The 23,023-nt window shown below is 32.6% G+C and overlaps 5 protein-coding genes across 15 annotated transcripts; 3 read left to right on the top strand and 2 right to left on the bottom strand.

Annotated features, from left to right (window-relative positions):
* Positions 1 to 394: 394 nt before the first annotated feature.
* On the bottom strand, positions 395 to 2,267 carry LOC103489031 (xyloglucan O-acetyltransferase 1). The gene is made up of 2 exons (XM_008448019.3): positions 1,905 to 2,267; positions 395 to 1,801 (listed from the first exon to the last, which is right to left on the bottom strand). Exons 1-2 carry the CDS (start codon positions 2,128 to 2,130, stop codon positions 684 to 686), a joined length of 1,344 nt encoding a protein of 447 aa, XP_008446241.1. The 5' UTR covers positions 2,131 to 2,267; the 3' UTR covers positions 395 to 683.
* Positions 2,268 to 5,703: 3,436 nt separating this feature from the next.
* On the top strand, positions 5,704 to 7,449 carry LOC103489557 (uncharacterized). Of its 4 annotated transcripts, none has more exons than XM_051091188.1 (5): positions 5,726 to 5,933; positions 6,042 to 6,199; positions 6,274 to 6,354; positions 6,877 to 7,000; positions 7,080 to 7,449. In XM_051091188.1, exons 1-5 carry the CDS (start codon positions 5,808 to 5,810, stop codon positions 7,122 to 7,124), a joined length of 534 nt encoding a protein of 177 aa, XP_050947145.1. In that variant the 5' UTR covers positions 5,726 to 5,807; the 3' UTR covers positions 7,125 to 7,449. The 4 variants fall into 4 exon arrangements, 3 of the variants coding, with proteins under 3 accessions (XP_050947143.1, XP_050947145.1, XP_050947144.1); XM_051091187.1 differs by having other exon boundaries at positions 5,729 to 5,941; positions 6,041 to 6,199; XM_051091186.1 differs by having other exon boundaries at positions 5,704 to 6,199.
* Positions 7,450 to 7,589: 140 nt separating this feature from the next.
* On the top strand, positions 7,590 to 12,669 carry LOC103489032 (nucleobase-ascorbate transporter 7). Of its 6 annotated transcripts, none has more exons than XM_051091184.1 (15): positions 7,590 to 8,421; positions 9,360 to 9,544; positions 9,731 to 9,828; positions 9,928 to 10,104; positions 10,190 to 10,290; positions 10,455 to 10,530; positions 10,641 to 10,700; positions 10,816 to 11,000; positions 11,096 to 11,192; positions 11,286 to 11,372; positions 11,477 to 11,535; positions 11,629 to 11,720; positions 11,808 to 11,885; positions 11,981 to 12,141; positions 12,253 to 12,669. In XM_051091184.1, exons 2-15 carry the CDS (start codon positions 9,430 to 9,432, stop codon positions 12,469 to 12,471), a joined length of 1,605 nt encoding a protein of 534 aa, XP_050947141.1. In that variant the 5' UTR covers positions 7,590 to 8,421; positions 9,360 to 9,429; the 3' UTR covers positions 12,472 to 12,669. The 6 variants fall into 6 exon arrangements, with proteins under 6 accessions (XP_050947141.1, XP_050947139.1, XP_050947140.1 ...); XM_051091182.1 differs by having other exon boundaries at positions 9,340 to 9,544; XM_051091183.1 differs by having other exon boundaries at positions 7,590 to 9,044; positions 9,403 to 9,544.
* A 5,839-nt stretch (positions 12,670 to 18,508) lies between these two features.
* Positions 18,509 to 22,635, bottom strand: LOC103489034 (protein PLASTID REDOX INSENSITIVE 2, chloroplastic). 3 transcript variants are annotated; one of them, XM_008448023.3, is made up of 3 exons: positions 21,553 to 22,633; positions 21,358 to 21,456; positions 18,509 to 19,211 (listed from the first exon to the last, which is right to left on the bottom strand). In XM_008448023.3, the coding sequence occupies exons 1-3, from the start codon at positions 21,766 to 21,768 to the stop codon at positions 19,185 to 19,187; spliced, it is 342 nt and encodes a 113-aa protein (XP_008446245.1). In that variant the 5' UTR covers positions 21,769 to 22,633; the 3' UTR covers positions 18,509 to 19,184. The 3 variants fall into 3 exon arrangements, with proteins under 3 accessions (XP_008446245.1, XP_008446243.1, XP_008446244.1); XM_008448021.3 differs by lacking the exon at positions 18,509 to 19,211 and adding an exon at positions 20,476 to 20,900 and having other exon boundaries at positions 21,553 to 22,316; XM_008448022.3 differs by lacking the exon at positions 18,509 to 19,211 and adding an exon at positions 20,911 to 21,276 and having other exon boundaries at positions 21,553 to 22,635.
* Positions 19,310 to 20,617, top strand: LOC103489035 (uncharacterized). The gene is made up of 3 exons (XM_008448026.3): positions 19,310 to 19,807; positions 19,914 to 20,050; positions 20,195 to 20,617. Exons 1-3 carry the CDS (start codon positions 19,546 to 19,548, stop codon positions 20,303 to 20,305), a joined length of 510 nt encoding a protein of 169 aa, XP_008446248.2. The 5' UTR covers positions 19,310 to 19,545; the 3' UTR covers positions 20,306 to 20,617.
* Positions 22,636 to 23,023: the final 388 nt, after the last annotated feature.

Below are 23,023 nucleotides of genomic sequence, written 5' to 3'. Positions count from 1 at the left end.
CCAAAAAAGTGTATCATTTTGAAGAAACAGCTCAGAATTATAGAAGCAATTCAAGGATATGAACATTCATTAAATGGAAAAAGATTACCAAAAAAATACTCTCAAGAAATTAAAAAAACCATAAATATTTTCAAAATGAAGCTGTCTTGCATTGCAAAAGACCTCCCTACCCCGACATGAAATTTTCTAATAAATTTTTAAGTTTTTAATTTTGTGTCCGGTAGATTATCGAATTTTCAAACTTGTATGGTTTTAAGATCCAATTAATTCAAACTTATATTTTAAATGTGTTTGCCCAACAACTTTATGTTGAATGAAAATTTTCATCTTCACTACTTTTTCAAGTAACTTCAACTAAACAACTCTAATATAGACTTCATAATTTCCACATATATAACTTCAAACACAGTTAAGAGATTTATTAGATACAAAATTAAAAGTTTAAAAATAAATGGGTAGGCATTACAAATAAACAAAAATCTCAAACTTAGTAAACTAAACTTGTAATTTAGTGGTTTTTTTCGTTGGAACAAGTAGGGAGATTCAATTCAAAAATCAAACCTTCCACACCTGATCAAACAGGCCTAATTTGTATAGATGGGAAGGTAACAAATAGAAGAGTAAGTAAGTATGAATGATGAAATTTAGCATGAATGTAATGAAGTTTAAGAATAAATGTACCCTCATAATCCTCTGTTTCTACTTGATTGTCTCTCCCATTTGTTCATAATTTCCAAAAGAATCTCATTCCAAGTATCGACAGGGCCAGGCAAACACCAATGAACACAATCATTCTGGATACGATCTCCAACCCCATTGGCAAATGGAAATGGGTTCATGTAAGGACCCGGATGCCCATCCGGCCTCAACATCGATATCTTCGTCACATCCAAAGCTTCAATCCTCAGCCCCCCATTTTGTTTCGCTCTAGATTTTGCTTCTTCCACTTCCTCCATTTCAATCCCTCTTATTTCTGCATCCATGCCCTCCAATTTCTTCTCATTTTCCTCATAAGGCTTCGTTTTTGGGCACGCCCCGGCCTTGTCCCACTCCCCGTCGAAGTGAGAGGGGGAAAATGTTGCTAGAAATATGTTCAGTTCATCGCTGTTTGCTGGGTTTCTTCTGTCGATTACCGTCTGAAATGTCGTCCTCAATGCCTTTCTCAAAGCGTCATAGAATCCAATCTCGGTGTGGTTTAAACCAGGGCAGTAATGACACCCCATTACTAATTCATCCCCTTCGTAATACACTGCTGGATGTAAATACCAATGGCCGATTGAGAATACAACCAAATGGAAATCATCTAAATCCACAGCCCATTTCTCATTCACACGATGTAAAAAAAGTTTGTTGTGATTAGGACCGGTGTTTGATTTTTCAATTCCGTCGACGAGAAACGGTGACCAGTAAACGGAAAGAGTTAGATTATAAGATGGGAAATTCCATCGCCGGAATTTGTTGTCCTCGCCGTCTCTGTAAACGAGATGGGGTTTCGAAACAGAGGATAAAATACAGAGGAGGGATTCCACTTGGTTTCTAGCCATTGAATCCCCGATGAAGGCTATGTGTTTGTTAGTCATTAAGTGAAAAAATTTATTTGGGTCAAACCTTGAGAGAGAGCATTTGTGGGGCTTCCATCGCCAGTAAAGATAGTCCAAGTCTGTTCGACCATGAGCGATGCAATTTTGGGCAGCTTTGATTGTACCGCAGGTTGAACCATTGTATAAAGGTCCCAACTTGTCGGGGACCCATTTGCCGTCGGTGTAATCACATGAAGTTTCAGTAATCGCATTTACTTCTTCTGTAGAAAGAAAACAAATTTGCAGATTCTTTGTTAGTAAATGAACAACGAAAAAACCTGAAATAATAGATTCATAAAAGAAGTAGTCCTCGTCCTGCTGTACCTTCAAGAACAGGGGAAGATGAAAAAGGAGGAGTCGACAAAGAAGACGAAGAAGAAGAAACGACGATTTGGGGTGACTGATGAATGGAATTTTCTGGAAGATGGATAGGATGAAAGTATAATCGGAAGAAAGCTAATGGAAGAAGGGCATAAATGAACCAAGGTAAAAGCTTTCTGGTTAACAGAATATGCCGCTGTTCCTTCAAGAGATTTGTAATAAACCCCATTTTTACAAACCTTCCTTTCTTTTGATGTCTCCAACTTCAATGGCGGACAAAGACGAAAAAGCTCTCAGCTTTTCCTTTTCTTTTTTCTTTTCTTTCTCGAGTGTGGAGGGATCGGTGAATTTGCAGACAAGGGCCTCACTTACCTGTGGGTTTTTGGTTTTGGCCCAAAACCCGCTGAGACGTTACACGTGGTTCCTTCTCATTGGTAGATGAAATGCTTTTTCCTTTCTTTGTTAATTTACAAACGAGCAACAACAAGAGGCTTGAGGTTTTTATTACTTTATTTTAGTATCATTTGTCCACTTTTCTTTCCACCATTGGAGTTGAGTTGAGTTGAGTTCATCATATTTCTCTCCACGTTTTGTGTCACAATGAAATCCCCAAAAAGTCCTTTCCTTTGTTCTTGTTCTTAATAAGGATTTCACATTTTCTTAGGGACTTTCCTGTCTTTTAGCTTTACTTTCTCTCTTTCTCAACACATTTTTAAATTAATCAATCCATTTAATTTGATTGATGAGTGATTGATGCCAAATTATAATAATAACAACAACAGTGAAGTATCCATTTGTCTACTTTTGTTTAAGGTTTATAATCCAACCACCTTCAACTTTTGATTTTTATCAAAATATAGATACATAAGAGATATTCAACTTGAAGATCCATCCATCAATTTTGATGATTAACCTAACCCTTTTTTAAAAAAATATATATATATATAGATAAAATTTGAGAAAGTGCAATTATATTTTAATTTTCCACGCCTTCCTTACCCAACCCATTATCACTTTTTTTTTTTTTTAAATTAGTCAAAAGTCAAACATGGGTTTTTCTTTCCCATGAATAAATAAAAGAAAATATCATTTAAAAATTGCTTTGTACAATTTAAGTTGATGAATATTCATTCATTATTTTTTCAACAACAGTTAATTGATTATTAAGGGCGTAAATACCATTAATTATGTTACAGTTTTAATTTATTTAATTAATATTATCTGTCTCTCAAATAGTGTGCAATAATCATTTATTATTTTGATGACAGACAGCACTTATAAGTTAATAAACCTTTTCTTTATTTGCACATGAGAGCTTTATTATTGCTGCTGCTGTTGTTTTTTTTTTATATAAATTATAATAAAAACTCTATAGCTTTTTTCTTTTCTTTCGAAAGTTTCACATACTTTAAAAAATTTGCAATATGATCCTTAATAAATATTGCAAAATTCCCTATGTATTTGTAAAATTTTTTGAAATGAAATTCGTATTTCAGATATGAGATCCAAAACATCGTCACATGATTGCTCGACTAGTAGGTTATATAATTATCGTAAAATGATTTTGAAACTATAACAGAACAACCTAGATTAATCAGTTATAAAATACATCAGTCATAGTTTCATATGAGGTAACTTAAATCATAATTTCAAACTCTATAGTTTATAGACTCTTTCACTCTCTGACTTAAGTATTGAGTGTGTGAAAAAACATCACACTAATGGACAAATTTTCTCTTTTCTAGGTCATGTCTTTCATCACAATCAATCTAAAATTAGGGTCAGGTAAAGGTCAAGTGGATTTTTGGTGGTAGATTTTGACAGGAACATGTATATTTTATAATTTAACTTTTGTTACTACTTACTATTGTAATTGTTCTAAGAATACATCAAAGGAAGAGAAATGAATGTATGAAGGAAAACATAATATCGAGAATTGAGAAATTAGTATTGATGTTGATGAATAGTGAGTGTGTAATTAGAATGTTGTGTATTTAATTAGATTTTGGAAAATGCTTGTGTTGATGGTCACATGATTGAGTGTGTGGGATTTTGTATTTGTTGAAATGGAAGCGTCAGAATTCACATGTGGCAGAAGACAACAAGTTTAATTTTATAATTCAAACTTTATTTGATTGAATAAATAGATATGGGCATATAATATAAGATTTATTTGGTTTGTTGTCACTTGTCTTTCTAACCTCTTTATTTAATTAAATGGATGATTGCTTCATTTGGCTCAAATATCAACTAATATTAGATCCAATAATTAATTAGGCATACGGACGAGATCATTGGATCAATCAAACCTAAGTCTCGATGAAAACTTGGAGTTTTCCTCCATTTGAAAGATGAAAAATTTTAGACTTCATAAAGCTAATAGAAAACTATCCGTAAGGTTCCGACTTTAAAATACAATAATTTTTCAAAATTTCAAAAACATTAATGGATTATGCTTTCTTAAATTAAGTGTATGCATTTAATAAAGAGAAATCAAGAAATCAAGCACAAGAAAATAGAATTGTATTCATGTAAATCAACACAACACAATGTTTAACTTCACATAACATGATTCTCCATGAATCTCGTTTGAATACTACACTAGTGTGGTTGTTCACGAAAACTCAACGCCAATTTATAAGTTTTTTTTAGTCCAATAACTACAGGGTGGAGGATCAAACTTTTAACCTCTAGATAAAAATGACATGTTAGTTACTATCTTCGCTTTGACAAAAAAAAAAATTAAAAATTTTTATGAACATAATAAAGTTTAAAATTGATTATTCGATAAATACAACCACTATAATATATACATACACAAAAATTCATATAAAAATATTTAAAAAAAATTTGTACTACTCATCCACATGAGTCAAACTAATTAGAGACCATTACAAAAGGAATTAGGGAATTCAAGTCTACTTTTTATATTATATTTTATTTTTTAAAAAAACTCAATGTATATATATTGTTAGGAAAAAAAAATAGAAATAAATAATTTTAACAAAGAGAATATTGGGTTATTATCATTATCACCACCCTATTATATAAGAAGTCCAATCCTTTGAGCTTTGGGCTTGAGAAAATAGTCCAAACTTATAAGCCCAATTTTAACTCTCATTGTTAATTTTAATTATTATTTGATTACTTTATAATTCATTTGAATTTTACTACTAAATCAACTAAATAATATGCAAGTAAAAAGTATAACTCAACTCATCAAAAATATATTTACATATAACACAATTAATTAAGGAATCATTTATTTAGTATTTGAATTATAGATCATAGACTTTGCATAAAAGCACCCAATAAAAATACTTAAAATTATCCACAATATATCTTATAAATAAAAAAATAAAACTTTGATTTAAATATTACTACAAAAGTATTTAGCATGAATCTAATTGTTTGATAGTCAAACTAAAAGTATGGAAATGAATTAGATGCAAAATAGTCTGGCTCGGCCAAAGTCTAATGTTGTTGTACATTTTGTTCAAATTGCTTATGTATTTTAAAAATATTAATTTAGAGATATAGGTTTTTTCAATTCTCTAATAAATCTAATCTAATATCTGGTGTCAAATTACTTGATTAATCCTTCGTAAAAATAACTTGACTTAGAAAAGTTTAATATTTGAGATAAATAAAAAGTGAAATAGAATTTAATTAATAACAAAAGAAACAAAAACATTCTTTTACATATTAAAAGAGATGATTAGTAATGAGAGAGTTAGGGTTATTAATGTAAAGTTAATAAATAATATATAATTAAATTAGAAGGTATTGTTGTTTGAAGAAAAGGTAAAGCCCTAATTTATATGGGGATTAGGTAATTGAGTGGTTACCCAACTCCTTGAGTAGGAGGAAACAAATTTTATAGCGAGGAAGAAGGAAGGGGAGAAAATGGCACTGGACGGTAGCGGCAATGGAGATGACTTCTCTGTAGGATCTTTCTTCTCCATTAAGACCACCTTAGGAGATGAATTTCAAGGACAAGTCATTACCTTTGACCGCCCCTCCAACATCCTCGTCCTTCATATCCTTTCTCCATTTCTAATTTTTCTTTTTGTCTTTCTTTTTTTCTTGAATTCCTTGACTGTCTCTTTCTTCTGTTGTTATTTTTGTGATTTGATACAGGAGGGTTCTAAGCCAGGACCTCGTAGGAACATAAGGCTGCTGAAGGCCAATTATATTAAGGAATTTTCGTTTTTGGGACATGGCGAAGATCCTCTTGATCTCAAAAACTGTTACCTCGATCTCAATACTCTCCGTGCCCGAGAAGAACTAGCTATTAGGTTTTTGTTTTTCAATAACCTATTATCTTTCTCTATATTTGGTAGATGTTTTAATTGATTTGATTTTTTTTCAGGCAAGCTGAGGCCGAAGCGGAGAGGATAGGAGTGGGTGTCACTAGCGAGGCTCAAAGTATTTTTGATGCCCTATCTAAAACGTAATAAATTTAGGGCATCTAAAACGTAATAAATTTATGGTTTTGCAGCCTTTAATGCCATGTCAATTGGACTTTAAAATTTATGTTACATAGTTGGATCATGTTGAAGTGAAAATTGGACCATGAATATTGTATACGATGTTGAAGGATTGGGTAATTGGAACATAACATAATAGCTGGCCTAACCTGTGCATGGTCATGGTTGTCACTTGGGAAGCTGTTTTCATTTATGCAACTATTTAGAAGGTTTAGAAAAAAAAATAGTTTATGATTTTAAGAATTTAATTTTGTAGTAATCCTAAACTTTTCTATTCTATAGTAAAATAATTTATTTACATCATATGAAAATGATAGTTGCAAACCCAAGTATGCCCGTCGGATTATATGATTTTATGAGGTATGCAGATGTTTATGCTACTTGAATGAGACACAAAGTGATAGAATTTCATTTTAAGTTCCTAATACATCATTCATAATTTTTTAGTATGCATCTTGTTTTCACATTTTAACTAATGATACTAGGCTTCCTGTTCGTTGGGACAAGACTGTCATAGTTGTAATGAATGAAGTACGTGTTAACAGTCCTTACCTACCAGACTCTGTTTCCGGAGGCACCCCTGCTGCCAATGAGCGTGTGAAGAAAGTGGTATGAATGTTTGATATATATTTAAAAACTCCATTACTAGTTTTCACGCACAAACTGACCTTATCTTTTTTTCTAAAAGCTTGAATTGGAGAGGAAGCGATTACAAGTTCGTGGTGGTCAGTGATGGTTATTCATCCCTATCCTTCTTTTCTGGGTGACAAGCTAATTGAGCTAAGGTATAACCCCGGCATCTCAGTGTCAGCAATCCCAAGGAATTTGGTGTTTGAGTGGTAACCTAGTTGAATTTTGGTGTTTGAGTGGTAACCTAGTTGAATTTAGTGTTGCCAAAGTTTTTTTTGTTTATTAGTTTATGTAGTTGATTTTCTCCCGTTTATGGACTGCACTGCATTGGACAAACTTTTTGGGTCCATATTTAAAGTTTCCCAGATTTGCTCTATTGCAAGTATGAAACCTGAACAAATTCAAATGTAATAACTGTCCTTATTTCATTTGGTCCTGATGTATTTGGAAAATTAAGTTTTGAAATAATTGACTCAACCATCTAATGACCTAACATTGATATTGTTTGGGGCATAAGATTGCTCTTATAGTTGTTATTTGCCATGTCTTTCAATCTGGAGTTTGTGAAATTACATTTTGACATTCTGGGCATCTTTGAGAAAGGTCATGGGCAAATGAAAAGCTTGAACAGGGTACTTGCAATGGCGCCAAAAGAAAGTATATTTATTGATTGATTTATTTATTTTCCATTCTTTTTCTTCCCTCTTTGTTATGCTGACCTTTACTTTTCCTAATGGCCCCATTATTGACTGTTTTTTTATTCCACCTTTGAAATTGGTAAGCTAAGTCTTAAACCTTACGCTGTGAACCTTGAAAAAGGAATGTAATTGGCTGTCTGGTTATGGAATAAAATGATAACCTTTTATCTGCCCTTTCTCCCATGGACGGCCATATTTTAAGACATTCAAAGAGAACTTTTTTAAGTACAGATAATCATGACATTTTTTCTCCTTTTAGAAAGGATTTTGGAGATGAAAATGATAAAATGGTTAGCTTTCAAAATAGCTCCAACTTACATAATCTGATAATTTGTTATTAAAACAAGAAAGAACAAGAAAAAAGAAGCTCTTCACGATATATTTTTAACGTTTGTTTTTCAATGATGGATGGGTGGCAATTATCTATTGGAATCGTATTCTTCTAAGTAGAATTAGAGCTGCAAAAGTTGACTATCACTAACCAAAAATAAGGAATTTGATACCGATCCTTTTGAGTCATTAGCAGAATTTTATTTCAAAATACTGTCTTAGTCTTGTTGATTGTTCTGTACCCAAATCGAACAAATTACTTTAAGAACAATAATCAATCCCTTTCATTTCACTTCTACAATTTAAGAGTAACAAGAACAAAACTTCATTTGTACGGAGGTGACCTTCAAGTTTCTAGAGAACCTGTTCTTGGTGGGTTTGCGTATTTACTCCCAATTTTACGTGTGGTTTTGAATTTTTGTTATAATAATGTTGATTTGTTTCGAATGCAAACCACAATCCTCGTTAGTCTGCTGCGATCTCGTTACTGAAACAAGCTTCCTGTCCAGTGGGTCTGTCTACATTTGACAAGAAGGGGAAAAAATCATGAAGGCCTCTGTTTTCATAATGCTATAGCTTATTTTCTTTGAGAGTTGAATCATGGGATATTGAGTCTTGAGATGCTTCTTATTACTTATTTTTTTTGGTATGATAAAGGTGATCAAAACCAAATGACGACCTTACTTGAACAACATCTGTTCTATAGGTTATTTGAATGGTCTGAACGGCTTATTGTTCTAACTCGAGCATGAACGATTTCAATATGAAGAAGAATGGAATAAGTTGTTTTTCTTTAGCAAGTATTGGTAATTGGTTAAACTAATGGCAAAGATTCGCAGAGAAGATGGTGGGGGAAAGCTTTTAATACAAAACTTTATCTTTACGTGATTGAAGAAAAGTAAGAAGACTGACAATAAAATAACGAACTAGGAGATGCTTTTTTGGCTTTAGGTTACAGAGGAGGTGGTGATGGTTTCTTTCTTGTTCCAAGAGAGGTATCACTCTTTTTGCTTCTTTTCACATATCTCTAACTCACCTTTATGTTTCTATGTCCTACAAACTTAAGTGGGTCTTGAGCTGTAAAATCTCTTTTTTTTTTTTCTATTTTCACTCTCAAGTTTCTTCCTAGTTCTTTCACTCAAATGCTCGCCTTCTGAACTTTGGTCCTTGTTTGATTTTGTTGTTCCATTTCTTGGTTTTCGTGTGGGATAAAGGCGTAACTTTTGTCCAAGACTTTGACTTGTTGGTTTTTGCCTTGTATTTGTTCTTCTTGGGTTTTGATAATTCAAGAAATTTGAGTTTCTTTATAGCATTAGAAGACAATACTTGGGATAAGAGTTGTGAATTATTTAGAAGAAAGGAAGGAAAAGAAAAAGTAGCATGGCAGGAGGTGGAACGTCTGCACCACCGCCAAAACAGGAGGAGCTGCAGCCACATCCAGTGAAAGATCAACTACCAAATGTTTCTTATTGCATTACCAGTCCTCCTCCATGGCGTAAGTTCCTTGTTTTCTTGTGTTCTTGTTCGTCATTGTTAAATATATAGCTGCTCTGTAGTAGAACATTTTGCTTCTTACTGAGGTCTTAATCTTCAAACATCAGTGTGACGTAAACTAAAATAAATGAGAAACGAATTTCATTTTTTGGTTGCTAAATGTAATTGTTGAAAATTTGAAATGCAGCCGAAGCAATTCTACTTGGTTTCCAACATTACTTGGTCATGCTGGGAACAACAGTGCTAATTCCCAGCTCTTTAGTTCCCCAGATGGGAGGAGGAAATGTAAGCTTACAATTGTTATGGATATTTAAAGGTTTTTCTTGTTTCTTGATGAATATTTCATGTGGATCTCAATTCTCTTACTACAAAATTTTGTTTCAGGCAGAGAAAGCAAAGATGATCCAAACACTGTTGTTCGTTGCTGGTTTGAACACGTTGCTGCAAACATTTTTTGGTACTCGTTTGCCAGCAGTAATTGGAGGATCTTATTCTTATGTGCCAACAACAATTTCAATTATTTTGGCAGGTCGATATAGTGACATTGTAAATCCCCAAGAGGTGACATTCGTTAATTGATACCATATGCTTAAAATCTCTCTCACGTCCCCGTTTAACTTGATTTGACTGACTTATCCGATCTCAGAAATTCGAGAGAATTATGCGTGGAATTCAGGGTGCTCTCATTGTTGCCTCAACTCTTCAGATTGTAGTCGGTTTCAGTGGCCTTTGGCGAAATGTTGCAAGGTTTGTTGTTAGCTTGTTGTACTTCTATATAGCTTTTCAGGGGGTGCAATTTGCAAAACCTCAAGTAGTTAGTTTCGGTGAAGACTTGGCTTTGAAAATCTTATACAATCTTAACTCTCTTTGACCCTTCTTATCCAAAAGCATACTCTTCTGTACTTATCCAGGTTCTTGAGTCCACTCTCTACTGTTCCTTTGGTAACCCTGTCAGGATTTGGGTTATATGAATTGGGTTTTCCAGTGGTAAGTATTTTGTGACAGTTCCATGGAGATTGGAAATGTATAATATTTTACTCTCAATTCTCTCTTTAGAGTCTCTTTCTTCTTACTTCAAGTTCCTGTTTTTTCTGTAGCTATCAAAATGTGTAGAGATTGGCCTTCCGCAGCTCATCCTGCTTGTGGTATTCTCACAGGTATCATCTAAATTTTCAAGCACCAATTAGGACTGAGAGATCTTAGAGCAATTCATTTTCGTTCAAGATAAAATTTGGTTCTCTCATTAAACATACAATCTAAATTGTTTTGCAGTATATACCTCACATGATAAAAGGCGACAGACACGTATTCGACCGTTTTGCTGTTATATTTTCAGTTGTGATTGTTTGGATATATGCTCACCTACTCACTGTGGGTGGCGCATATAAGAATGTGAGTCTAAAGACTCAACTAAGCTGTCGTACTGATCGTGCAGGAATTATAGGTGGTTCTCCATGGTAAGTCTAAAATCAATTCTCTGATTTCATGTCACTTTCTATATTTTCGGTGTCGCATGAATACATTGCTCAAATGATTCTCACATTGCTTATAGGATCAGTATCCCATATCCCTTTCAATGGGGAGCACCCACATTTGATGCTGGAGAAGCTTTTGCAATGATGGCTGCTTCATTTGTTGCGCTCGTTGAGGTTTTTCCCATTACTTAAGAGCTTATGAGCCTATTTGTTGTTAACTTTGACATTACTGCTTACGTTTGGAATAATGTTTTTGGGGTGTGACAGTCCACTGGTGCCTTCTTTGCGGTTTCTAGATATGCTAGTGCAACTCCACTCCCACCATCTGTTCTTAGCCGCGGTGTCGGTTGGCAGGTATTTAAAGTTACTATACTCAAGAGAAATGAGCAAAACTATCGTATATTATTCATGTCTTTGATAAAGTTGCTTATTGTTGTTTTTTTTCCTCATGATCTTAGGGAGTTGGCATCTTGTTTTCTGGTATATTTGGCACAGGAAACGGATCCTCAGTATCTATGTAAGATCTCTAAAAAAACGAGACTTTGATTCATCAATGCCTCAGTCTTTCTTTTCCAACTTGATAAAGTCATTTTGTAATTTCTCCGTACAGTGAAAATGCTGGGTTGTTGGCATTAACACGTGTCGGTAGCCGGAGAGTGGTCCAAATTTCTGCTAGTTTTATGATATTCTTTTCTATACTTGGTAAGAGAATTCCATGTTCCATTCATCACTGGCATCAGGCAAATTCTACTAACATGTATTAACCGTATGGATACTGATGCACATCAGGAAAGTTTGGAGCCATCTTTGCTTCAATTCCAGCCCCGATAATCGCAGCTCTATACTGCTTTTTCTTTGCCTATGTTGGTATGTTTCTTGAAGTTTAAAATTCTCTACCGTATGTTTGTATTCACATCAGAATCTTTAACTTGATCTTCTTTAAATCAATGTTGCAAGAACAGGTTCTGCAGGTCTCAGCTTCCTTCAGTTTTGCAATCTCAACAGTTTTAGAATCAAGTTCATATTAGGCTTCTCTATCTTCATGGGGCTATCAATTCCTCAGTACTTCAACGAGTACACTGCCGTTAACGGCTACGGTCCCGTCCACACGAGAGCAAGATGGGTATGATTCAGTTTTACAACTTTTATATCAACCTCAAAACCATTTGATAATCAGTCATTTAGTCATAAGAAAAAAAAAGGCATCACAGTCAGTTTGAACTTCTTGTTTCAGTTCAATGACATGATCAATGTGCCTTTCGCATCCGAGCCGTTTGTTGCTGGATTTTTGGCTCTGTTTCTCGACGTCACACTACACAGCAAGGATAATGCAATGAAAAAGGACAGAGGAATGCACTGGTGGGATAAATTCCGCTCATTCAAAACCGATACAAGAAGCGAAGAATTCTATTCTCTTCCTTTCAACCTCAACAAGTTTTTCCCATCTGTTTGACTTCACTTCAGATTAAATGGTTTTGTAGTCACGACATCAAGTTGAAGGCTATGTGATAGTGTAATAGTATGCCTTGTAGTACCTGATGTTTTATTCTTTTTTCTTTTCTTGAGAAAAAGTATATTATATATGAAATCCCCATTTGTGAGGCTTGCCAATACTTTTTAGCTAAATCTAATGTACGTTTGCTTTCGATAACAGTTACGCTTCCTTGGGGTTATCCTTTGATTTGAGTCTTGAAAAGAACTTAATTCATGTCATGTTTTAGTATATTATTGTTTCATATGAAAAACCTACACTTTTTTTTTTCTTTTAAAATATGTTTTTATTGACTTTCTCAAGTGCTAAAATACTTTTTAAACACCTAAAAGGTCAATCCTGATGGGGTATTGCTTCTTCGTAACTGCCACATTATTGAATCTAAATAAAAAGTACGTTAAAGCTTCTAGATTGAGTTGGAAAATAGATTCAAGTTAAAAAAGGATAGATCTGTTTTTCGATGCATACAAATTTACTTATTATAAATCATTAATTCTGCATACCAAAAATCTTTAGTAAATCACAAACTTCCAAAATTTATTGTTGAACCCGATCTACAGAAACAATATAAATCTAACTTTACACACAACTCAAGAGTAGTAAGCTAAACACCACCAATCTTTACCAAACTCACATGGGCCATAGGTCAATAATATGGGCAAAGTCCACAAGTGTGGACTCACAAACTAAGATTGTGAAATTTATGATGCATGCCTGAGCCATTTATACTAAATCAAATGACTTTGAGACATGTATTATATAATAAGATATGAGTGATCCAAATTACTTAAAAGGAATCACTTTGGTTATACTAAGCCTAAACCCAAAGAGGAATACTCTGAACCATATCGTTTTGGTACTGATGTGCATTGATATAACAGATGCATCCTTCTTTGACAGAAACAATCAACCAAGGCCGGCTGCCATCAGCAAAAACACTCCCTAATTATTTTTACCATCCACAGCTTCCTTTTAACATTTAGGACTTGGATGAAAAACAAAAAGACCACCTCCAAATGATTTAGGATTTATTTGAAATGACATCTATTAGGACTGTTTGGAAGGTTAGAATGTAATAAGGATTATTGGGAATACGAGAGGTGATGGAATGTGTGAGAAATCAAGGACAAAACGGAAATGATGAGATCATGAAATGTGAAAACGATGAAAAAGAGGATTAGATTGAAAGTTGTAAGAATGGAATGAGTTTGGTATTACAAATCTAATCTAAAATGCTCGATCTAAATATAAACTTTGATTACATTGCATCTATTATCTATTAGTGTCTCCCAAACACCCAAACAACTAAGTATCTAAAAAATCATTCCAGACGAGCTAATAATTTATTGGCTAATTTGCTCCAACCAATATGAAGATGAAGAAAAGACAATGTCCAGTTACTTTCAAGGGCCTGTATACAAAGTTAAGAATGTGGACATTACATAAAACATAACATAGACTTATTGAGAGAGCCCTTTTCCAATGTGCAAAGAACTCAAAAACAGAATAAGACTTGATATAGACACATTTCAAAGTTGAGTAATGCATAAAAGTAGATTGGAGCTTTGTATTCTTTTGAAGAGAATCTCTTTTTATTGTTAATGTCTTAAATCTTTTATCCAACACCACAAATGATCAAGCATATAGGCTCGCTAAAACTTGTTTTGTTGTTATTTCCACAGTAGGATTTAAGAAGTATGTTATGTAAACTCCAGAATTCTACTAGCGTTTGTGATATGATATTAGTCTAATTCGTGGACATACCAAATTTAGTATTAATAAATCACGTAAATTTTCTATTGTTTACCGTTTGAGTTTTGATGGGTTAGAAAGGAAATTAGAAGGAACCTAATAGGAAACATGGGCACAAAAGTGGGTCCAATTTTCAAGTCTTTGGATGTATTGAAACCTTTGAATACCAAGGCCTTGTGGGAGTGGCAGAGCATTGTCTTAGGGAGTTGGGTCCCATAAAGGAGCTTGTTTTTTTCTACTAGAAAAGGGTTATTATTAGTTTAAAAGAAAGGAAGGGCTAAAAAACAAAAGAGATTACCACTAAATTAACCACTCTAATCTGAAAACCAAAAAGTGTGAATATTAAAGACACGTGATTAGGCTAACATGTTCCTTCCAAATGTTCCCAAAATCAGAGGCAAAAGCTTATGTGATGTGATCAAATCCATGGCTTAGTTGGGTGACAAGGTGACCATTTTCTAATTGTAATGTCACTCTCTCTTATTGCTTCTAATAATTCAATCTCTCATTTCACTATATACAAGAAGAAACTAATGTTAAAGGTAAGATTTTTACAATCAATTCTAATGAGGGAAACAAAAGTGCTCAAAAAGCCCAAAATTAGATGCATGAACTTTGGTGATACTTATAACATTCAACTTAATCTTTGTCTTGTAAAGACAAAGATGAGTGAAAAGCAAAATGACCAATTATGCCTCATAAAAGGGTATCAAAAAAATCAAAGTTTTAATCTAAAAGTGTTCACTTTCAAAAGAAAATTTCAATCAATGTTTGATAGGGAAAAGTCCCCTTGAGCATAATTTTTTTTGAAACATTATATATCTTTTATATTCTCTTTTCCTGTTTAAGGGTTTCTTCAATGGATAAGATTTATGTAGTTTGTGTAATGGAGGTGTGTTGTTGGATTATTATCAACTTATTCATTTTTCATGGGATTTTTTCTTCTTCTTCTTCTTCTTCTTCTTTTTTGTGTGGATATATTATGGTCAAAAGTGATAGTGTTATATGGTAAGAATAAAATATGAGTGGGATAATATATATATATATATATATATATTCTTATATGATTAATTGGAATTTGAAACTACTGATTGAAGTTGACAATCTCAAGGGGCACAAAATAATCTATAAGGATGCTCTCTCCTATAGTCCCCAATTGCCTTCGTTTTAAAGAGGTGGTTGAAATGGAATCATTGTTCTATTCCAAATAAAAATGCTTTTCTAACGAGAAGATGAGAAAAAGTAAATAATTTTATTAAAAGAATGAAAGAATATATTGACGTTAAAAATAAACAGAAATACCTTAAAAAAGAGACTCTAATCAATTAAAATAAGACCTAGTAAATAATTACAAAAAGAAAAAAAAAAAATTTGTTACCTAAAAAAAGACATCAAATCTTATGCGCTAAAGAAATATTATTTATCTTTTCTTAAATACTAACAATAACAAGCATGTCTAAACTTAACTATACAGTATTCACATTGCCTTTGTCAAAAAAAAAAAATCCTTACAACGATTATGCTAAAAAAAGTCTTGGTTTGTGTCATTAAAGTTTTGATAATAAATTTCTAAAGTTTACATAATTTCGAACATTTTTTTTTGTCACTAATTAATTCAACTTAATGGCAAACATTTTCTCTAAATAGTATTGTTAGTATACTACTAAACATTAAGCATACATTCTTAATTAAAAGGCTAGACATTCAAATCTTCTCACCATGAAATTGATATTCTAAAATAAATTTACCAAAATAACACATAAGAGAATCTATTAGCCACAACTCTTCGACCCATTCAATAATCTAACCTAGATAATATTAACAAAGATTTTGAACTATTTGACATCTAATCTCTTTCAACGTCATATGAATGTCATAGTAGCTAGAAGAGCGTTAGGTAAGGTAAATATAATAATAATTTGAACTAATTATTCAAAATAATAATATAACTAAATATATAGTTGATTTAATTTGTATATAGCACCAAAAAAATAAATAAATTTAATTTTGGTGGCTAAGAGAATGATTACAAATGGCACTTTCTCGAGCATATAACATAAGGTTTTGACCCATTAATCATTTATTAACTACAAAGAGGGATTTGGGAAAATCATGTATTTAACATTACATAATTTTTTTTAAAAAGAGTCTAATAATGTTGATATTTATTTCTGTTTTAAAGAGGTAAGAGAGGTAGAGAGTGGCTAAAGGAAATTAAAGGATTCTCTTTTTAAGGTTATGGTGTTTTCTAAAGCAGCTGGAGGGCAAAAGAAGATGCTGCATTATCTAATAACCCCATTTTTTTTTTTTTTCATATTGATATTTATATTCCTCCATTATTTAAGGCAAAAGAATAATCATAGTGATTATGATTCTGAAAGTGAATTATCTCTTTCAAGTTTTATAATGTTAGAATTTTATTATTAATCAGTGAGAGGAAAGGGTACAAAAGGGAATGGACCCCTTTGAAGGACACGGATTTGTTTGGTGGGCAATGCCTTTAATTTCCCATTAGAATGTTTAATTGAAAAGCTTACAAGAAAAAGAAAAAGACACAAATATATCATCAATTTTTTGGCCACATCTTGACCCCTACAACTTACCTTTTATATTATTATTATTATTATTATTATTATTATTATTATTACATTATATATAGTAATGAACAAAACCATGGGATCAATAATTATGTATTAAATTAATTATTTTCTAAAATAATGTATAAATTAATTTATGAGTCAACATTGGGACAAGAAATGGTCTATTCTTTATTAATATGAAGAAGGGAAGGGATTTCCAACATATCACATGCCTTCACATTAATCACACACATGTTTTAACTTTCCTCCTATATGTATATATATATATATATATATATATATATATTTATAAATAAAAAATAAAATAAAATAAAATAATCCCTTTTTTCTTCCATTTTTTTTTCTCTAATTATAAGATTTTTGTATTAAAACAGTAAAGACAAACCCAGATTTTACAAGAGTCAAAGTACTTCTTCTTCTCTCACTGTTATTTTATTCATTTTTCCATCTTTTATTTCACTTCTCTTCCCTCGTTATTCAATATTAAAATCACTTCTAATCTCGATTCAAATTTAAAGTATTTACAAATCTAAATTTAGGATCGATTGGTAAACTCTTTAATGATAAATTAAATTATATTAATCGTAAGAATCTATCGATGATTGAACATATCACTGATAGAAGTCTTTTGAATATGTTATGTGATGTAGGGTTTTGGTAGTATAAAAGTCAGATTTTTTTTTTTTTAGTAAAAGAATGACAAGATAACTTTATTGGAAGCTATAGAGGCATGTGAGTCACCCCAAAAATATGAAACTTAGGGTTAATCAAAATAATTTTCAAGTAGTTCTAACTAGCTCTAACAAATTTAGATTCTAATTAAACCTAAACTATACTCTATATATATAGTCTACATTTAAATTGAGAAAAACTAAATGAGGATTTGGTCAAAGATCTTGCTTATTTTGTAAACATCATATCAGCATTAAATCCTTCCTCTATTTGAGTTGGAAAAAAAAAAGTACTATATTAAGTTTAGGTCTTGCTATGATTGTAAATCTTTATATTGAAAACAATAGACGATCATCTTCTATATTTTACAAATCCTATTTACATAATGTATAGATGGATATTTTAAACCGTAAAATTTTAACCACTAAAAAAATAAAAAGAAAATGATCAAAAAAATAGTAAATTTGACAAACTATTTACGACATTTTACTATATGTTGTAAGTATTTTAATTTATTTAACGATATTTGGTAATGTCCAAAATGAAAAAGAGGAAATTATTATTATTATTATTTAGTATTTAGTATTTTAAAACACTTCATTATTTGAAACCAAAAAATTGCACTACTAGACATCAACTATTTGTTTCTTTTTCAGGACAAGATAATAAAAAAGATATCTTTTCCAATAGTTAGATTGTTTAATGTATTTATAGGGCAAACACCTACCAATTATTTTACGCGTTTATCTTTCTAATTTGTTCGTTCAAATTCTTTTTCATTTTCTTTATTAAGCCTTTTCCTTAAACCCACATTTAAATCTTAATTAATTAGAAGTGGCTTTAGCAAAATTGTTTACTGGATATGAAAATTAATGTTATTGATTAGTTTTAAGAAATAAATGGAAAAGAGAGTTATAGTGATCTGTTCCACATCCCTTTCCTCAATAAATACCATAAAGAAACGGAAAGCTTCATGCATTCAAAACAAAAATATTTGCATTAATTGTTCATATAAAAACGACACCCACATTATCATCATTATCATTATTATTTTTACCTTTCTCGTTGTCAACAAAACCGATCGATCTGCTTTATTTCTTCCTGTGCTTATTATGTTCGTAAATTAAAATAATCCCAAGTGGATTAGCTTTAATAATAAACTAATCCTTCATTTTCAACAGAATCAATCAACAAATCACAAACACAAAGTTAAAATTTTGATGAATTCCATCCATGATTGTCGTCGAATCTGCCATACACAAACCTCCTCCTTTTTTGTTTCGGTGTTTCTTTTTTTATTTTGTTCTTCACTGTTTCTTTCAACAGGATTTTTCTCGTCATCCAAACGCAAAAATTTCTCAAAATATTATATAAACAGAAACAGTATAAAGAAATTTTTTCCAGAATTAGGCAGGCGGATAAGATGGTGCTATGTCTTTGTCTACGTTTTTTCTTAAATAAATTTTGTTGAGAATCTTATGGAAGCCGCACGCTTTGCCGTCTTAAATAGTTTTTAATCTTAGTTTATTAAGAAACTAATTAATAGTTTAATTAGCCTAAAAACATTGACCTCCGTCGACACCGCTGAGCAAGTCCGTCCAAAGATAACGATTTCTGGCATCTCTCCACGTGGAACTTCCATCCAGCCGGTTACGGGTTTGCCGACTTGTCGTTTAACTACAAAATATGAAACCCATAAACACAAAGTTTAAATTTTTATCGAAGTAAAGTAAGAAAATAAAAGAAAAAAGTAATGAATTTTATAATCTCCGTACGTTACATTGTCAATTTTCGATATAAATTTGACCCACGTTGTATTAAGTTAGTTGGGAAGTGTGAGATATATGAATGGATGGCCTGCACTTCTAAAAACTAAGTAGACCCATTTGGCGAACAAGGAAGCTGTATAGAAAGAGACTCCTTTTTTTCCTTTCATTCTTCTCTTATCTAAATCATCTTCTTCTTCGTCTTTTCATCATCTTTCTTTCAATCTATCAACAAAGAATTTCAGATGGGGAATTGTCAAGCGGTTGATGCGGCGGCTTTGGTTATACAGCACCCAAGTGGCCGGATTGAGAGGTTGTATTGGCCGGTGGTGGCTAGTGAAGTTATGAGGACTAATCCGGGTCATTATGTTTCTCTTATAATTCCATTGCCTCAATCTGAGGATGACAATAGCGAGCCGAAAACGGTGCGTTTTACTCGTGTCAAGCTTCTCCGGCCAAATGACACTCTTGCTCTTGGACATGCCTATCGCCTTGTTACCACTCAAGGTATGTATGCTGCCTCTTTTCCATTTTTGTTTTTTTTTTTTAATTTTTTCTTTGAAGGTTTTTTATACTTGTTCAGCCCTTTTGATGTTTTGTTTGGTACTTGCAGAGGTTATGAAGGTGTTGCGGGCTAAAAAGTATGCAAAATCTAAGAAGCCTTTGCCGGAATCGGAGGAGAAGCCGCAGACGGAGATGGAGAAGCGGTCTGCTGGTGATGAAGAAGAAGATACTGAAAAGAATCAGCAGGTAACTACTCAATTTGTTTACTTTTTGAATTGATCACTGCAACAGAAAGTGAAAAAAGTCATATATGATTGTGATTGAGGGGTCATTTCCCACTATAGATGAAACCATACCAATGATCTCTTTGGGAAAAAAAAAACATTGCAGGTAGTCAAACATGAAAGACATCGAATTAGAACGCCTGTAGCAAACACAACTGCGGCGAGGTCAAGGGCTTGGAGACCATCGTTGCAAAGCATCTCCGAAGCTGCCAGCTGATTTATGTTTCTCATACTTTTTTCTACATCATAACAAAGCAAGAGTGGTTCATACGACAGAATAGAGGAGTTTGATTTAAGATAGCTCTCATTGATGGCAGAGAAACATCTCAATTTATTGAAAGTTAGAAGATTCAGAGAGAGCTTGAAAATGAGCATCCAAGTTTCCAATTTCAGTGTAAAACCACAGCCCCAGAATGGTTCATGTATTGCAATTGCAACTAATAAGCCATTTGTATAGCAACAACAAAGATATCAATGAAATTGACACTGTGTTGGAGTATCTTTGTGATGATACACACATTTTTTCCTCCATCATCTTCAACACAAGAGCAAAGATAACCGAATCTAGATAAAAATATACAAGTATCTTCACAAATGAAACAACAAAAAGAAAATCATTTGAACCCTCCTTTTGAGTTCCAAATGTTCCAATCGTTATCCAGATAGTTTTGAGCCCATAGGAGTGAAGTTCTTGCAGCCAAAGGCGCTCCGGGTAATTTCCTCTCATTGAGAGCAATAAACATATTAGTGAAAGGCTCTACTATTAATGTCCCAGGACCTCCGTACTCCACATGCAAATATTCACCAAATATCTGCTCAAAACTTGCAAGTACATTCATGTTAAGTTAAGCTCACATAAATCCGGACAATTGAATTCAAATTGGAATATTCATTCAAGTTTTGATTTGAAAAATCAAAATGCAAGAAGCATATCAATAATGGCAGCACTGGTCAAACATTCAGAAAAATTCTGCGCAATTAATGGAAGCTGTCTTGCAAATAGTGATCGTTCTGTAGCTCTCTATAGTAAGGTCCGATGTTTCCTAAGCCACAATTATTGAACTGTTGGGAAATAAATATCACGCCTTGAAGGCAAAAGCACAACTAAAATAAAACAAACTCTTTAAGCAAACAATCGCCTCGTTCGATTCACGCATTTCCACAAACAGGTAGCCGCCCAGACATATTCTTCAACCCAATAAAAGCAAATTCAAAATTCTAATTACCAAATAAAGAAATTACAATCTTTTCAATCTATAAAATCGTTACCTTCGAGCAAACATCCACAACTGAATCGAAGTCGTTCCCGAATGTCTCGCGATCCTTCGCTAGTTTCTTCGATAACTGCTCCTTAAATTTCTGGGTTTCCTGCGACAACCCACCAAATGTAATAATCAACCGACCACATGACACAAAACCGAATCAATTTGAGTTGGAAAAAGAAGCTACGTCGGAAAAACTTACAACTTCTGCAAATTCCGGTATTGGTTCTGGGTAAACGTAGCTAGCCGTGATGGGAGTGGCTCTGTAAATTACGGACGAAGTTAAAGTACAATTAACCAAAGGCTTTACGAAAGAAGGGAAAAGGGAAAATGTTGGATAGTGAAGACCGTTGAAGCTTGTTATCTTGGCGGGAGAAACCTCAATGGCCGAGACCAGAGCGCAACCGTACGGCGCCATTGGATGGGGTTATCCCGCTTTCGTGTGGCACCGATTTGTAAAAGCCCAAAGAAAGTTCGCTGCTCATTATTGGGCCGAAGCCCAGCAATAATAGGCCTCTACCCTAAAATTCTAAACCCCAGGCTCAAGAGGCCCAAATTGCGCAGGTCCATTTTTAAGGTAGATGAGCCAAATTTAGCCCAGCTGATTAAATTTAGTAATTAGGTAGAAAACTTTTGGGCTTTTTATTTCAAATATATAGCAAAATGTAGACTAAAACCTTTTATCTTTGTTTTGAAAATTATTTTAAATAAGAAGACTATCGAAAAATATCTATTAATATAGCAAAACATCACGTTCATCTATTTAATCTATATTAAATAGATAAATATAGTAAAATATAGTAATCTATCTATAATATTTGATTACGTGTGTAAATATATTTTGAAGAAACAATCCACTAAAAAGATAATGAAAATGGGAATAAAAATGAAGGGAAAAAGAAGAGGAAGTAGATGAAGAGATGATGAAAGTAAGGAAGATAAATAAATTAAAAAAAAAAAAAAAAAGAAACCAATGATTAAAAGGAAGAACTTTGATATGTCCACTCTATGCATTGGAGAATGGAGGGTGAGGTCCATACACATGCTGACATTGAACCATTTTTATAATTCAAAAATTCAAAATTTTAAAAAGTAGAAATCAAAAAAGAACAACTAAATGATACCCACAGACGCTCCCTCGAAAAGAAAAATTAAAATCAAATCCCCACTAATTCGTTTTTTTATTCTTTCCTTTTGGCGTCACCTTCATTGGCATCCAAAGTATGTAAATCCACATTATTATTATTATAATAAAATCTTTGTTCTTGTTTTAAGGTTATCTCCAATGAGAATTTTACCACTTTTTTAAGACAACTTATTTATATAACAAAATAAAGGTATTTATGAATTTAATTGGATCATGATAAATATAATAATTTTGTATGAATTTTTTGAATATTATCGATGATAGACTATATTATATGAAAGAGGTAAATGATTATGAGACGAGGTGTTAGATTTTGGATGTGACATTTGAATCTTACGATCTTACTTCCAAAACATAAAGTAAATGTGAATGTGTGTGTTTTTTTTTAATTAAATATAATTCATGAGAAGATGAGAGATATTATTATTTTAAGGGAAGAAAAAAGTAAAGAATGTGACATTCTCTTTTTGTAAGTGAACATGAAACAAACTTTTTTTTTTTGGAAGAGTTGCTTTTGCTTTTGTTT

This window comes from Cucumis melo, chromosome 10 (assembly GCF_025177605.1).
Source record: "Cucumis melo cultivar AY chromosome 10, USDA_Cmelo_AY_1.0, whole genome shotgun sequence".
In the NCBI taxonomy this organism is placed as follows: Eukaryota; Viridiplantae; Streptophyta; class Magnoliopsida; order Cucurbitales; family Cucurbitaceae; genus Cucumis; species Cucumis melo.
This window is presented reverse-complemented; position numbering and strand designations above follow the sequence as displayed.

Excerpts from the sequence above, each read along its gene's own strand:
- LOC103489031 (XM_008448019.3), bottom strand. The coding sequence starts at position 2,130 with ATGGGGTTTATTACAAATCTCTTGAAGGAACAGCGGCATATTCTGTTA. Across the intron at positions 1,802-1,904 it reads ATCTTCCCCTGTTCTTGAAG|AAGAAGTAAATGCGATTACT; the intron begins GTACAGCAGGAC and ends TTCTTTCTACAG.
- LOC103489557 (XM_051091186.1), top strand. The coding sequence starts at position 5,808 with ATGGCACTGGACGGTAGCGGCAATGGAGATGACTTCTCTGTAGGATCT. Across the intron at positions 6,200-6,273 it reads CGAGAAGAACTAGCTATTAG|GCAAGCTGAGGCCGAAGCGG; the intron begins GTTTTTGTTTTT and ends ATTTTTTTTCAG. Across the intron at positions 6,355-6,876 it reads TTTGATGCCCTATCTAAAAC|GCTTCCTGTTCGTTGGGACA; the intron begins GTAATAAATTTA and ends TAATGATACTAG.
- LOC103489032 (XM_051091184.1), top strand. The coding sequence starts at position 9,430 with ATGGCAGGAGGTGGAACGTCTGCACCACCGCCAAAACAGGAGGAGCTG. Across the intron at positions 9,829-9,927 it reads CCCAGATGGGAGGAGGAAAT|GCAGAGAAAGCAAAGATGAT; the intron begins GTAAGCTTACAA and ends ATTTTGTTTCAG. Across the intron at positions 10,701-10,815 it reads TGCTTGTGGTATTCTCACAG|TATATACCTCACATGATAAA; the intron begins GTATCATCTAAA and ends ATTGTTTTGCAG.
- LOC103489035 (XM_008448026.3), top strand. The coding sequence starts at position 19,546 with ATGGGGAATTGTCAAGCGGTTGATGCGGCGGCTTTGGTTATACAGCAC. Across the intron at positions 19,808-19,913 it reads TCGCCTTGTTACCACTCAAG|AGGTTATGAAGGTGTTGCGG; the intron begins GTATGTATGCTG and ends TGGTACTTGCAG. Across the intron at positions 20,051-20,194 it reads ATACTGAAAAGAATCAGCAG|GTAGTCAAACATGAAAGACA; the intron begins GTAACTACTCAA and ends AAAACATTGCAG.
- LOC103489034 (XM_008448021.3), bottom strand. The coding sequence starts at position 21,768 with ATGGCGCCGTACGGTTGCGCTCTGGTCTCGGCCATTGAGGTTTCTCCC. Across the intron at positions 21,457-21,552 it reads TACCGGAATTTGCAGAAGTT|GAAACCCAGAAATTTAAGGA; the intron begins GTAAGTTTTTCC and ends GGGTTGTCGCAG. Across the intron at positions 20,901-21,357 it reads TTGTGGATGTTTGCTCGAAG|ATATTTGGTGAATATTTGCA; the intron begins GTAACGATTTTA and ends AGTTTTGAGCAG.